This window comes from Nyctereutes procyonoides, unplaced genomic scaffold (assembly GCF_905146905.1).
Source record: "Nyctereutes procyonoides isolate TBG_1078 unplaced genomic scaffold, NYPRO_anot_genome, whole genome shotgun sequence".
NCBI lineage: Eukaryota > Metazoa > Chordata > Mammalia > Carnivora > Canidae > Nyctereutes > Nyctereutes procyonoides.
Genome location: NW_026575133.1, coordinates 2,111,082 through 2,124,910, shown reverse-complemented (window position 1 = coordinate 2,124,910; position 13,829 = coordinate 2,111,082). Strand labels below are relative to the sequence as shown.

Sequence of the window (13,829 nt, the reverse complement as noted above, 5' to 3'; positions counted from 1 at the left end):
GCATGTATATTTTGTACATGTATGCACATTATATGTGTACATATATAATACATGATATAAATAATATATAAGATATAAATATTTTCAATATATTAAAGTATATATGTAAATATAAGTAATGTATTTATATATTTTTTGAAGTCAGAAAATTGTTATGAAGAAAAAACTATGGCCTTATATTTATTAACAACCCTGTTAACATTTTTCTCTATATATGTATATAAAGTACTTATTTTATATACATAATAGAAATGATATATGCACAAGCTATGAACATTCAAATAATATAGAAAAATCTTCATTGTAAAGAGAAAGTCTCCTTTTTATAAAGTGGAAGCCCCCATCCCCACTCGAGCCTCCAGCCTTCATTGTATAGTTGATACAACGGTGCCCAGCTATGAGGACAAGTAGAGGCTGAAATCTATTCCTTGTCTGTTTGTCAAGCTGTGCACCAGGCCACCGAGGAGATGTCCACCCAGAAAAAAAGGGGTACCTTTTCCTAATTTGTATGAGAAACTCTCTTGCTTTTGAAAACAATCCTTTAACAATTGCCTACATATCCTTCTAAAAAGCTATATACATACTGACACATACTAAGTACATGTCCTTTCTCATCCCACACAAAAAATATGTGCTACACATTATTCTGAACTTTCCTTCCTTTTTTCTTTTTCTTCTTCACTATTTTTGTTTAACTCAATATGTGTTGGGGATTTTTATGAGTCAGCAATACAGGTGTGTGTCTTTTTTTTTTCTTTTTTTTTTTAAGGGTCTGTGGTATTGCACAGCTTTATCAGAGTTTATGTGACTAGTTCCCTTTTAATGATTCATGGGCATTTAGGTTGTTTCCAGGTTTTTTTAGGGAGGGAGGCAGGAAGGATTAGGGTTATTAAACAAAATGCGTATATGTACATAATGGTATATAGTTTTATGACCATGTTTATAATGGCAAATTCCTAGCAGTAAAATTTCTGGGTCAGAGGCATAGAGGTTTTTAAATTTGACAGTTATTGATTGTAACGATGTGCATTCCTAAGAATATCTGTATTCTTGTACCCCCATATACCCAGGTTATTATCACATTAAGTTTTGCCAGTCTGATAAGCAGAACATACTTCACTGTTGTTTCAATTTGGATTCCTTTAAACATGAGCCATGATAAATATCTTTTCATTAGTCTGTTAGCCACTTGTCTTTTTCTGTTAGCTATGTGTTCACATTTTTTGCCCATTTCCTATTGAATTATTAATATTTTTGCTGAGTCATAAGATTTGTCAATCAAAACATGTAGCCCCCCCCCAAAAAAAAAACATGTAGCCCTAGGGTATCTGGATGGCTCAGTGGTTGGGTATCCGCCTTCAGCTCAGGTCATGATCCCCGGGGCCTGGGATCAAGTCCCGCTGGAGTCCCCGCGGGGAGCCTGCTTCTCCCTCTGCCTCTGTGTCTCTCATGAATAAATAAATAAAATATTTTTTAAAAAACACATAGTCCTTGTTATTATTGTGTTGCAAATATTTCTTCCAGCACATCATTTATCTTTTGATCTTGTGCATACTACTTTTCGTTCTACAGAATTTCCAAATGTGTATGCAGTCAGATTCATTAATCATTTTCGTTATGGCTTCTGTGTATGTACAATTCTTTGGTGACGGTTTTTCCAGATTCTACCCAGTAAAGTTCACCAAAAAGAATCTTGGACCTGATTTCAGCCCATGTGTCCTTCAAGGGAGCTCCATCTTGCAATGTGAATGCCCCAAGGACAATCAGTGGTGAAGAGTGAGGTTTTTCAGAGGGCTTTTACCTCACATGTGTCCTCAGAATGGACAGATCTGGAAACCACAATTTCTCTTCAGAGCCTGAGCCTGGCCCAGACATCCAATGGACTTGGACAGGGACATGGCCCAATGACTATGTTCCTTGCAGAATCAGTCACACTTTCCCTTTACGCAAGTAGCAGATGGTCAACTTAATTAAATATAATACGATTCACACTGTTTGGGGGTTTTATTGTAGGTCTTTTTTCTCTTTTTGTATTCAAGAAGGACAGATACTTTTAAAAAAAAAGTCAACCTAGTTATTGATATTTTATGTTTAATTTTGTTTCTTGTAGGCAACTTCAAAAGATGGTCCATGATATCAAGAACAATGAAGGTGGAATAATGAACAAAATAAAAAAGTAAGTTAAACTCCATAGCACTATATAAGCACTCATTTATATAAATAACACATCATTCCAGCCTGTGCTCAGTGAAAGAGAACAAAGTTCTCTGTTACCAAGTGAGGAGTTGCCACCTCTTTGGTGTATAACCCTTTCTTACTTGTGCCTAGAATCCATGGTGGTAAGATACATATTTAGGAAACATGGCAAATGAACAGGGTGATACTCAGGGCACTTTGCTTTTCCCTCTCACTGCAGTAAAAGTGAGCTGTACCACTCAAGGTGTCAGCAAATGTCAACAAAAATGTTTATAGAACAGGACAATCAGCTTCTATAACTATTTAGTTAAAGTCCACAAGGACGCACTTGGAGGAATCCAAAAGAGAAGCTATAAGATACAACTCTGTCATTTTTAGGATGCCATACCGGTTTTCCATATTTCAATTTTTGCTTTTTCAATTATAGCCTTAAAATAGTGTTTTCAATTGGCACTTGGTGAGAGACAGCTAGAATTTCAAATCTTCCTGCACATCAAAAACTTTGAAGCTTTCTTTTTTTTAAAAAAATGATAATAAACACTATATACCTGTATTTGCCACTCAAGATCTAAGTTAAGACGAAAGAGGAAATAGTATCCCATTAAGTTTTTGCTTAAGTTCTTTTATTCAGCAAATGAAAGTAGTAGAGATTAGCCAAGAAAAAAGATCAGAGTTCAGAATTGCATAAAGTCAAAATCTCCCACTTCCCCATACCCCCACCTCAACCCATTCCAGGGAAATAGTGTCATGAGTGAGTATGGTATATATATCTATATGTATGTGATATAGCATATACATATACACACATTTTCATCATGAATGGAGTCGTACTTCATAAACCATTCTACCAACTTGACTTTGTTTAGTGGTTTTCCTTAATGCTATATTATGGACGTCTTTGTTTGTTGGCATGTAAAGATAAGCCATATTCCATTTTGAACAGTCTGCTATAAATGCATTATCATTCATTTAACCAGCTGTGTATTGGTGGACACTTTTTATATGGAAGGCAATGCAGGAGTTTAAACTGGCATATTCTTGGAGGGCAATTTGATAAGATCAATAAAAATTTTGTGGCCATTTCTTTCAGTTTAACTGTCATAAATAACATTTCAATAAATAATTCTTAGAGATTTTGAGTATACCAGAAAGCTTAATTCCTAAATGAAATTTCTAGCTGGAATAATTTATGCCCTTGAAATTTGTATTGATATTACCAAATTGCTTTCCAAAAATTTTATATCACTCATAGTGTATAAAAGTTCATTTCCCTATGCCTTCAGAACAAAGTAGTACCTTCATTCTATTTGGTCTTTGTTAAACTTGAAAGCAAGAAATCATGTCTAACAGTGTTTTTAGACTATAAAACGCAAATGAGCCTCAATATGTATAAGTGATCATCATAAAATAGTTAAAATGGTGTTCTACTTGTGGAGCATCTCCTAGAGGAGTATTTGTCCTCATGTTCTGTGGTAGGGAGAGGTGTGTTATTCTCATTTAATATTTCTGACACATGCAGAATCTCATTAAAATGAAGAACCCTGCTAGTCATTGTTTAATCATTAGCACTTCTGGATTAATTATTCCACTGTTGCCAGTTTTACAGTACACCAGTTTTCTCAATAATATTAAGCCTCTGTGTAAAACGTCTCTCTATTCCATGGTCAGGCATACTTACAGCATCCACAGAGCTCAACGTTTTTCAGACAGTTTCTATTTTATTATGCTCTTTGTTCCCCAAAATACATTTTCACTTAACACACCATGTTTCCTCTCAGCTTGGAAAATATGGCTGCCAAAGTCATTACCCTAGGTGAGTCCGTGGCCCTTTGGTTCTGAGTGACCTGCTCTTACACTCTTGCTCGTTGCCAGGCAACAGGTGCTACCTTGAAAGGAGGAAGCACAGTTGAACACACTGGTTTCCTAACACAAGACCATGACAGAATTGTCATTGGTCCATGGCCAAATGAGAAAATAAGGACCTTGAAGCCTTGGGGGTTGGCATGCAGCTGCCAGCTGCTAAGTGAAGCCCAAACCACAGATTTTATTCCTGGTCGGTGTTCAGTGACCACCAGACCCTTCCTGAGTCTGTCCTATGTCCTGAGATGATAACCTTCATACATTGTGGGATATTAACATACTCTTTCTTTTCTCTTATGAAATGATGGCAATAATGGGTAGTGGTTGGTTTGTGTTTTTCAAAATTTTACCAGTCCAAGAACAGATTCAGCATCTTTTCTTGTTTGTTTCGTGCTTTTTCTCCCCCTATAACACTGTGGCTAATCTGTCTCTCTGGACCTCATTATAAGTCTAATGATAATATCTCCCCAGCACACGCTAGCTTGCTATGAGAACTGAATGAAATAATCGATCTGAGAACCTTTGGTGAAACAAAAAGCAGAATTTCTATGCAAATATAAATATTGTTATTTTTGCGACATTACAACTCTGGTTTGTCAGGCTTATTTTTTGTAATCAGACATGAATTTCTGTACTGTGTTTTTTTTTTTCCCAAAAAGAAATGAAATGTTTTGCATGTAATGGTTACCTTATACCTTGCCTCTAAAAAAGTATATGATGTTTCAGTAAATAAAGGCTTCTGGATATAGGTTTTGTTTATATATACTTTAAATTTAATTAAGCAATGTATCCTTAAATAAAATGGGCAACTATTATGAAGAACAATAATTTACTAGAAAACCTACCCATTTCAAATAATAGAATGGAAAGTGTTGTTAGAACTTGTGATAAACCTAAAAATTGGGATCCATTTTTTGTTTTGTTTTGTTTTTTGGGGGATCCACTTTTAAAATGTAATTTTAGGGGTGCTTGGGTGGCTCAGTCAGTTAAGCATCTACCTTTGGCTAAGGTCAGGATCCCACGGTCCTGCTCTGTGGAAAGCCTGCTTCTCCCTCTCCCTCTGCCTGCTACCCCTCTGCATCTGCTCTCTTTCATTCTGTCAAATAAATAAATAAAATCTTTTTTAAAATGTAAGTTTAATTTTCTTCTTTTAATGAGGGGGGGAGGATTGTGAATATTCAAACATTTTATATATGCATAAAGATGCTAAAGTAGTTTTGAGAGTGCCTGAAACAATTCAACTTCTAAATAAGCTAAATATCACGATCCCTAACCTGGAGATGTTCACTGCTCACTTATTTAACATTTTTTTAATAGTGCCAAAATAATCTCAGTCCAACCAAAACCAAAGTGCTCATTATACCTAATATTTTTCTTGTTATTTAAAACATTTGTTGTTATTTATTAAAATAGAGTTCATCTTCTCTTACTGTCCTATCAACCAATCAACATTTCTTTTCCTTGAACCTCTGAACTCTGTGCTTGCTAGGATTCTGAACTCTCAAAACCCTTCCACCACTTGACTTCACCTTTGCCAAGTCATAGCCCTGTTACACACTGGGGAGATGAGGGAGATAGAAGACCTCTGATTAATGACTTCACTACATTTATAATACATTTAGTTTTTCAATGTGGTGGGTCCAAAAGAAGCCTTTATTCTATTAGTTATCTGTCTGTTATCGCTATATCCGCTTATATTATGTGCCTTGACAATAGTTGTCCTACTCACTCACCATTTGTTTAATGGTTGTTATCTATAGGCTGAAAGTCAAAGCACCTCCAAGTGTTCCTCAAAGGGATTATGCCTCAGGTAAGAATATTTCTAAAATACTTGGACTCTTGACTAATCTCATGTTCATATTTACTTCTTGAAAACGGAACTATGTTCTACTCATTTGAAAACGAGAGTCCCCATCCTAATTTTAAGAATGTCCAAATCTATCAGGTATTTAACTATAGTGGAGTCATAGTATCCCACCCAACCATCATCCATCCATCTATCCATCCATCCATCCACTCATCTGGTTATCGAAAATGTATTATCTTCCATGTTCCAGGCACACACAAGGTTCTAGGTAGAGATACAGTGCTAAACAAGACAGTATTATAGTCTCCCCACTCAGTATTTACAGTGAAGAAAAGAAGATATATTATGTAAAAGCAATTAGAGTTCAGGGTGATGGGGAAGCACAAAGTTTGATGCAAGTCCATACAGCAAGGTCTAATCTAATATGAGGTAGAGGGTGTGGAGGAAGCAGGCAAGGGAAGGCTTTCTGCATACAGAACTGTTAAGATGAAAAAAAAAAAAAAAAGAACTGTTAAGATGGATACTTGAGGGATGGGGGAGGGTGGTGAGGAGGGGAAGGGAGAGGATGAAGTACTGATGGCACATGGTTCACTCAGTCCTCTCTGACTTTAGCCCTGCTACCGTCTACTCATACCAATTAGGATCATTTTTGTCAGGGGAGAGTAGTTAATCTTCAGATTGGTATTGTTTATGGCAGTGGTGAGCAAACTAAATTATCCGATGTACTTCCCATTTCTAGAAGACTTGGGAAAATAGGTCTAAAATCTCTTTCTGTTGGCTTAAATTTAAAGATTTCCTGGACATGGACAGATCTATATAGCCTTTAAGAAAAGCCACAGGGCTACAGACATCAATGAAGTCTCTTCCTCTGCAGGGCAACAGCTAAAATCAAATCACAACTTTAATGGATGCTTACTATTCTTTTTTTCTGTCACTGATCAAGATAGCAATAAATCAGACAGCTGAGTTCCTCTTAGGCACTAATAAATCTTATCACACTAAGAAATGCCAACCAACATATCAAGCCTGGTGACTGGCTTGTTGGACCACTTTCCCCATCTCCCTAGGTTTCAGAATACTTATGACTTACCTTGCCAAGTCTCAACAGTTAACCAGGAGATTCCTTTGCACTGAAAAAATTAAAATAAAAATAAATAAAGACCCTGTCCTGATCTTTAAAATATACCTGATCAAAAGCCAAGGGGAGGGGCACCTGGGTGGCTCCGTGGCTGAGCGTCTGCCTCTGGCTCAGGGTGTGATCCTGGGGTCCTGGGATCGAGTCCCACATGGGGCTCCCCACGGGGAGCCTGCTTCTCCCTCTGCCTGTGTCTCTGCCTCTCTCTCTCTGGGTCTTTCATGAATTAATAAATAAAATCTTAAAAAAAAAAAGTCAAGGGGAAAAAGTCAAGGAGCTGCTTAGTTAACAAATAAGAACAAATTCATCCTTCTCTCCCAAGTTCTAAAAAAAGAAAAGAAAGCAAAACAAAGCAGACTACATCTGCCCAAGTTTTGATAGGAAAATTATAGAATCATGGAATCCCAGGTTAAAAAGGACCTCAGAGGTCAGGACCTCAGCCTAACATCCAACCCAGTGCTTACAGCCACCCCACCACATGCACCACAAATGAGGCTCACTTTCTGTTTGGACATTTCCTATAATGACCTTCCAAGCATATCTGGTCCTGTCAAGGACAGATAGCTCCAGCAGGACAGAGATGCGGTCCATTTCCTCGTGGCCTCCTAAGTCTGTTCTCATGGCCACACAGCACAAGTCTTTAAACATTCAAGAAAACAGAAATAGAGTTGTGCTATGTACCTTCAAGGATAAAATTAAGAAATTAGGGTATTTGAATGGTTCCTTCTCTAGTATCAATATCTTCAGGTGCTCCTGCTGTTTCACATGTTCTTTGGCTCATTCGACAAATATGACACAACTATGTTCTGTGTTATACTAGCTCTACTAGATGTGTGTGGGGGGGACAAAATGTAACCCCTGACTTTCAGGCACTTAATGACTAGTGGGGAGTCCAATAATGCCTGAGAAAGCCAACAGGTCATTATTTGCTGAAGGTCACACAGTTGGTGGAGGGAAGCTCCACTGGCCGTTCCACAAACCCCTGAGTGGTAAGAATTGAATGAGGCCTCTCTCCCCTAATACCCAGGGGCTGTTGTAATAATTCTCTTCCCACCACTGATGGCATTCAGGGAGATCAGAGCAGTCATAAAGAGGGAGAGGGAATCCCTGGGTGGCTCGGCGATTTAGTGCCTGCCTTCGGCCCAGGGCATAATCCTGGAGTCCGGGGATTGAGTCCCGCATCAGGTTCCTTGCATGGGGCCTGCTACTCCCTCTGCCTGTGTCTCTGCTTCTCTCTCTCTCTCTCTCTCTCTCTCTGTGTGTGTGTGTGTGTGTGTGTCTCTCATGAATAAATGAATAAAATCTTAAAAAAAAAAAAAGAGGGAGAGACCTCAGGACAAAGGAAGGTACTCAGAGAGATTCTTGGGTGAATGCCCACCACAGAAACACAGAGAATTCCTAACAACCTTCTGTCCACTAAAGCAGTGAGCTATAACACCACTTTTCCCATGCCATGATGTCCTTACTGAAGCCAGCATTCACTTGATTTTTTTGTCTCCCTGTCTCCACTCTGACTGGTGGTACCAGCAAGCCTGACACGGGGAGAGCTGCACTCACCATCAGCCCTGCCTCATGGAACTAAGACTAGAGGAATGAAACTTGGACTCGAAGGTATTTGAAAGCCTGGGAAGTCCTGAAAGACCACTCAACCCTAGCTTCTCGTGTTAGGGATACTTGGAAACCAGACAGGCCAAGTGGCTGCCCACGGTCATCCAGCTGGATGATGGCCAAGCCAGTACTAAGTCCTCCATTTCTGCACACCCACCTGCTGTTAACAGGGCTCTGAGAAGGGATGAAGGGACATGCAGCAAAGGGACTTTTTAAAGATGTTAAGTATTTAGAGGACTCCTGGGTGGCTCACTGGTTGAGCCTCTGCCTTTGGCTCATGGCATGATCCTGGAGTCCTGGGATTGAGTCCCACATTGGGCTCCCTGCATGGAGCCTGCTTCTCCCTCTGCCTCTCTGTCTCTCTCCCTCTCTCTCTCTCTCTCTCTCTCTCTGTGTGTGTGTGTGTGTGTCTCGTGAATAAATAAATAAAATCTTTTTTTAAAAAAAGATGCTAAGTATTTAGATGCAAATCACCTCTCCTAGCCAGCTCAGATCCACTCCCCACATAGTCACATCCCTTTCTCCTTTTGGGATGTACCCAGTGGGACTGTTGCCTGGCTGCCTCCCCCACAGCTTCTGTAGTTCTTCTTTCTGTTCCTTCCCTGAGACTTCCTCCACCACCACATCTAGCCCGGGCTCCCTCCTTCTTTCCTCCCTGCATCCCACTGTGGTATTCCCACTGGTTCCCCACATACCACCACCAGTTCCATAAGAGGAGAAGCTGGCAGGCCCAGTGGCCCAGAGTATGGCCTCTAGAGCTGAATCAGGGCCACAACTGAATGTATGTCAGGCACACAGCTTGGAGTGCACCCCTCAATGCCCGGAGTCGCTGGCGCTGCTCATGACCCAGAACAGAAAGGCTCAATTCACACTCTTGGCTTCACCCCTTTGCTCAAGCTCTCATCACAGAATCCTTTACTATCTTTGCAGCCATCCCTTCCCATTCCCAAGACCCCCAGTATGGTTCAGCCTCTGTCTTTATGCCTGAATAACTTACACACCATCCTCATCAGCCTCCCTGCCTCCAGCTTGTCATTGGAACCTACAGTAGCCTCTGTGACTTGAACAACCCCTTGGCTGGCAACAAATCTGGCTTTGTTTTCTCCCCTGACTCTTCAGTACAGCTTGTTCATTCCAGGCACATCTATGCCTTACAGATGCTTCTTCCAGCTGTCAGCTAAACCCTGCTTCTGTGGATGACACTCAGGCCTCAGCCTTAGGCGGTAGAAGGAGATGCTCTCCCTCATCTTCATCCTCTCGTTCAAGTCCTGCCCGTCCTCCAAGGCCCAGGTCAATCCCACATTCACAACACAACTGCATACAGCCCCTCAACTTTTGCTGAGCACACCCTTCGCAGAACTTTCCCAGCACCTGGCCCTGATTCTAGGTGTTGAGACGTTGGTCAGGAGAGCTTACACTGCCCTGGATTGTCCTCAGTATGATACATGACTGTTCTTCTAGACTCTAGCTCTATTACCTCCAAGGCTGGGTGAGAAGATCTTGGACTTTGGGATCCTTTAGCCCTGGGTCAGAATTCTGGCCTTGACCCTATAACATTGTGAACCTAGAAAAGTTTTATAACTTCCCTGAGCCTCAGATTCTTGCTTGGAGATGAGAATGCCGATCTATCCTTCAGGCTATTATGAGCATTAAAGTAGATTAATAACAACAAGCAGCATCCGTTACACTCTTACTCCTGTCAGGCACCCTTATATGCACTTTCCCTGGGCTATTTCTTTTTGTTCTCCTAAAACCCCATGACACAGGCACAACTTTTCATGTCCATTTCAGTGGTGAGAAAACAGATGTGCAGAGGTTAAGCAATTTACCTGTTCATGCTGCTAGCAAGCAGCAAAATCAGGATTTTGATCAAGGCAGCCTAACCCCAGAGCCAAAGCTCGAAGCCCTGGAGAGGACATGGCATAGTGCCGTGTCTCATAGTGCCAGGTGCTGTACCCACAGGCTTGGGGAGGCATGTGAATCACAAAGCCTGGGCCAGGCAAGAGGAGGAGTCCCTCTATTATGTGGCATGGGATTGTGTCACTGTAAATAGAACATCAACCCCAAACCAGGTACACGACACAATGGGAAAGGCTTTCCCTAATAAGGAAGCCCAACCAGCCTTTCAACTCCCTCCCAGAGACGTGCAACCTTACATCCCAAGTTAAACCACCTGGCCCATCCATACTAAACTTGAACTTAACCTCCTGAAAGCGTCACCCTCTATGCTAAAGGCTTCCTTGGGTATATTTCTCTATGGTAGCCAAGTTGTGTGGTTGAGATTACAGTGAAATAGAATTGATATTGTTTTGAGGGTTTATTAAGACATACCAATACCCAAAACAACAATAAGTAACATTAATACAGCATTTATCATGTGCCAGGCTTTGTGAAGCACTTTACATGCATTGTATTACTTGAGTCTCATAAAAAACATGAGGCAAGTACTATTCTTACCCTTGTTTCACAGGCGAGAAATTGAGCTTTAAACAACGAAAGTCCTGGTTCACTGCCCAGCAGGTAGTAAAGAGCAGAGCCAGGATTTGAACCTGGGGGCCTGATTATAAAATCACAAGCCACTCACTTTAGGAGGCTCCCCGAGATGCTGGACAACCACCCAGTACTCTGGATCTAGTACTTTGGACCATGATGCTTTTTAGTTTGGGAAATGACCCACAGGCTGTGACTTAAAGAGTAGGGTATTGTGAGCTGCCCCTAGGAGCAGAAGGTGGGTGTAGCTGGGAGAGGGAGGGGTACCATGAGGCAATCGCTCCCACACAGTGATGCTTTTCTCTCTTTTCTGCCTCAATGCTCCCCAACGCTGGATTGGGCCATTCTTGTTTTTCCTAGATTTTTTGTTTTTTAAGATTTTGTTTATTTTTTCATGAGGGACACACAGAGAGAGGCAGAGACACAGGCAGAGGGAGAAGCAGGCTCCATGCAGGAAGCCCAATGTGGGACTCAATCCCGGGGCTTCAGGATCGCACCCTGAGCCAAAGGCAGATGCTCAACCACTGAGCCACCCAGGTGTCCCTCTCCTAGATTTTATCCAAAGGCTCAGTAGAGGGTCAGACACTTTACATGAGATTCCAGCTGCAGGGGCCATGCAGCCTCAGGCAGGTTTTGCAACATCTCTTAGCTCTAGTTTCTTGGTTTTGCGACTATAAAATTGAAACATGATAGCACCTACCACAAAGCACTATTTGAGGATAATGGAGAATATACACTTACCCTAGCACTGAGCACATAGGATGTATTTAATAAATGGAAACTATTATTATTATTCTAATTTTCATTCTTTCTACTCATTTGTTTGTTCATACTTTTATTACCGCATGGATTACAAATGCCAAATGTCATTCAGACACAAAGATAAATTAAATAGGCCTTGTTTTTCAGTACACAGAGACACACAAATGATCATAGCACAGGCGCAGAATAAAGCACATGTGTCATCAAGGTGCCCACAGCACCTTCGAGGGCCCAGAGGAAGGAGTCATGGGTTATAACCTGAGGGACTGGGGAAAACCATATGGCAGAGGTATAACAGGGATTTCCACGCAAAGAAGGAAGATGGGGGGAATAGCCCGGGCAGAGAACTATCAAAAGCTCAGGCTGGGAAGAATACGCTGCCCAGTATCACTGTGAGAGCGTGGAGGCATTTGGACAGGTCAACACAGGGCCTTGACTTTACTCCATAGGGAGCCACTGATGATTCTTGAGGAAAGAAGCAGCATGATCCAAACTTTATTTTAAGAAAATAACTAGGGATCCCTGGGTGGCGCAGCGGTTTGGCGCCTGCCTTTGGCCCGGGGCGCGATCCTGGAGACCCAGGATCGAATCCCACATCGGGCTCCCGGTGCATGGAGCCTGCTTCTCCCTCTGCCTGTGTCTCTGCCTCTCTCTCTCTCACTGTGTGCCTGTCATAAATAAAGTAAAAAAAAAAAAAAAAAAAAAAAAAAGAAAATAACTAGAAGCAGTACAAAGTATGTGTTGGAGAGGAAAGATAATGGGGAGCAGAAAAATAGTTTTATGTGCAAATATTTTCAGTAGTGACTGACCATAAAGCAGGCCCTGGCTCTCTGAGAAAAGGCTGAACACCAGTTCACCAAGGCAGAGAAGTGTGTTTCATAAAGATATTTATAATGATTCCTACTTAAAGGTTGAAACAAATAGGTCTTGCCACCTTAAGTGCTGACCTTCAATTATCCCCAACCTTAAAGTTTTAGAAATATATTCCACCTCTGTGTCAGGTATTGACATATTGGAAGGAGGACTCATTTACCTAGTCTTCTTGAGTTTCTTGGAAAACCCCAGTGGTCGCAGTACACTCTAATTTGGTATAAGTTAGCCCAAATCATAATTTAATAAGAGTTATCTTCTGTTAATGTCAAAGTCTGTCCCATTATTTGGCTCACAGAATAAAGCTCCTTCAGGGTGCCTGGGTGGCTCAGTGGTTGAGCGTCTATCTTTCGTCAGGCAGTGATCCCGAGGATCCTGGGATCAAGTCCCACATTGGGCTCCACACAGGGAGCCTGCTTCTCCCTCTGACTATGTCTCTGCCTCTCTCTCTGTATGTCTCACGAATAAAGAAATAAAAATCTTTAAAAAAAGAAGAAGAAAACTCCTTTTTAGTACCTATCATGTTTTTCCCAAGAGAAGGCACTGTTGCTGCCATAGTTTGTTTAAAATCTGGCCACTCTGATCTGAACACCTCCTTCAGGCCCCCATTTTTGCTTGGTAATTCCTTTCCTTGTACCTCTTTGAAGTCCACTGGAGCTGGACTCAAGGGTTTGCTATCGCAGGGACTGGAAATAGCAAGAAAAGTTTTTCTTAAGGCTCTAGAGGCTTCTGGGACTATCCACTGGGCTGATCAGTGGGATGGGAGGAGAGCTCAGAGCCTCTCTGGCACAGTCGCTGGAGCCACTCTGCTATGTGGCTGTGCCACAGCCAACCCTGTGCCTGGTTGATTGCCCACATAGCTGAGCGAATTGTATTTAACCTCTAATGTCAGTTTATGTGATGGGATGGATGCTAAGCTTCTCATACTCTAAATGTGTTTTGAAGAAAGGGAGTCAGATAGTCTTTTTGGCTGTCATAATTCAGATCTATTTTATTCTTCAAGATCCTAAGCTCCTTGAGACCTGTCATATTCATTTTTATCCTGCCTGCGGAGCCTATACCCTGGCATTCAAAGGCAGTGAGGCAGCATGGCACTGGAGT

At 41.3% G+C, this 13,829-nt stretch overlaps 1 protein-coding gene across 4 annotated transcripts in view; it reads left to right on the top strand.

Annotated features, from left to right (window-relative positions):
* Positions 1–13,829, top strand: part of BLNK (B cell linker) — a 76,645-nt gene that overhangs the window by 24,537 nt on the left and 38,279 nt on the right. For 2 of the 4 annotated variants that reach the window (XM_055300435.1, XM_055300434.1), the window contains exons 2-4: positions 2,111–2,176; positions 5,817–5,866; positions 8,526–8,609. In XM_055300435.1, coding sequence (XP_055156410.1) covers positions 2,111–2,176; positions 5,817–5,866; positions 8,526–8,609 — 200 coding nt within the window. The remainder of the gene's footprint in view (positions 1–2,110; positions 2,177–5,816; positions 5,867–8,525; positions 8,610–13,829) is intronic. The other 2 variants (XM_055300438.1, XM_055300436.1) reach the window with 1 other exon arrangement.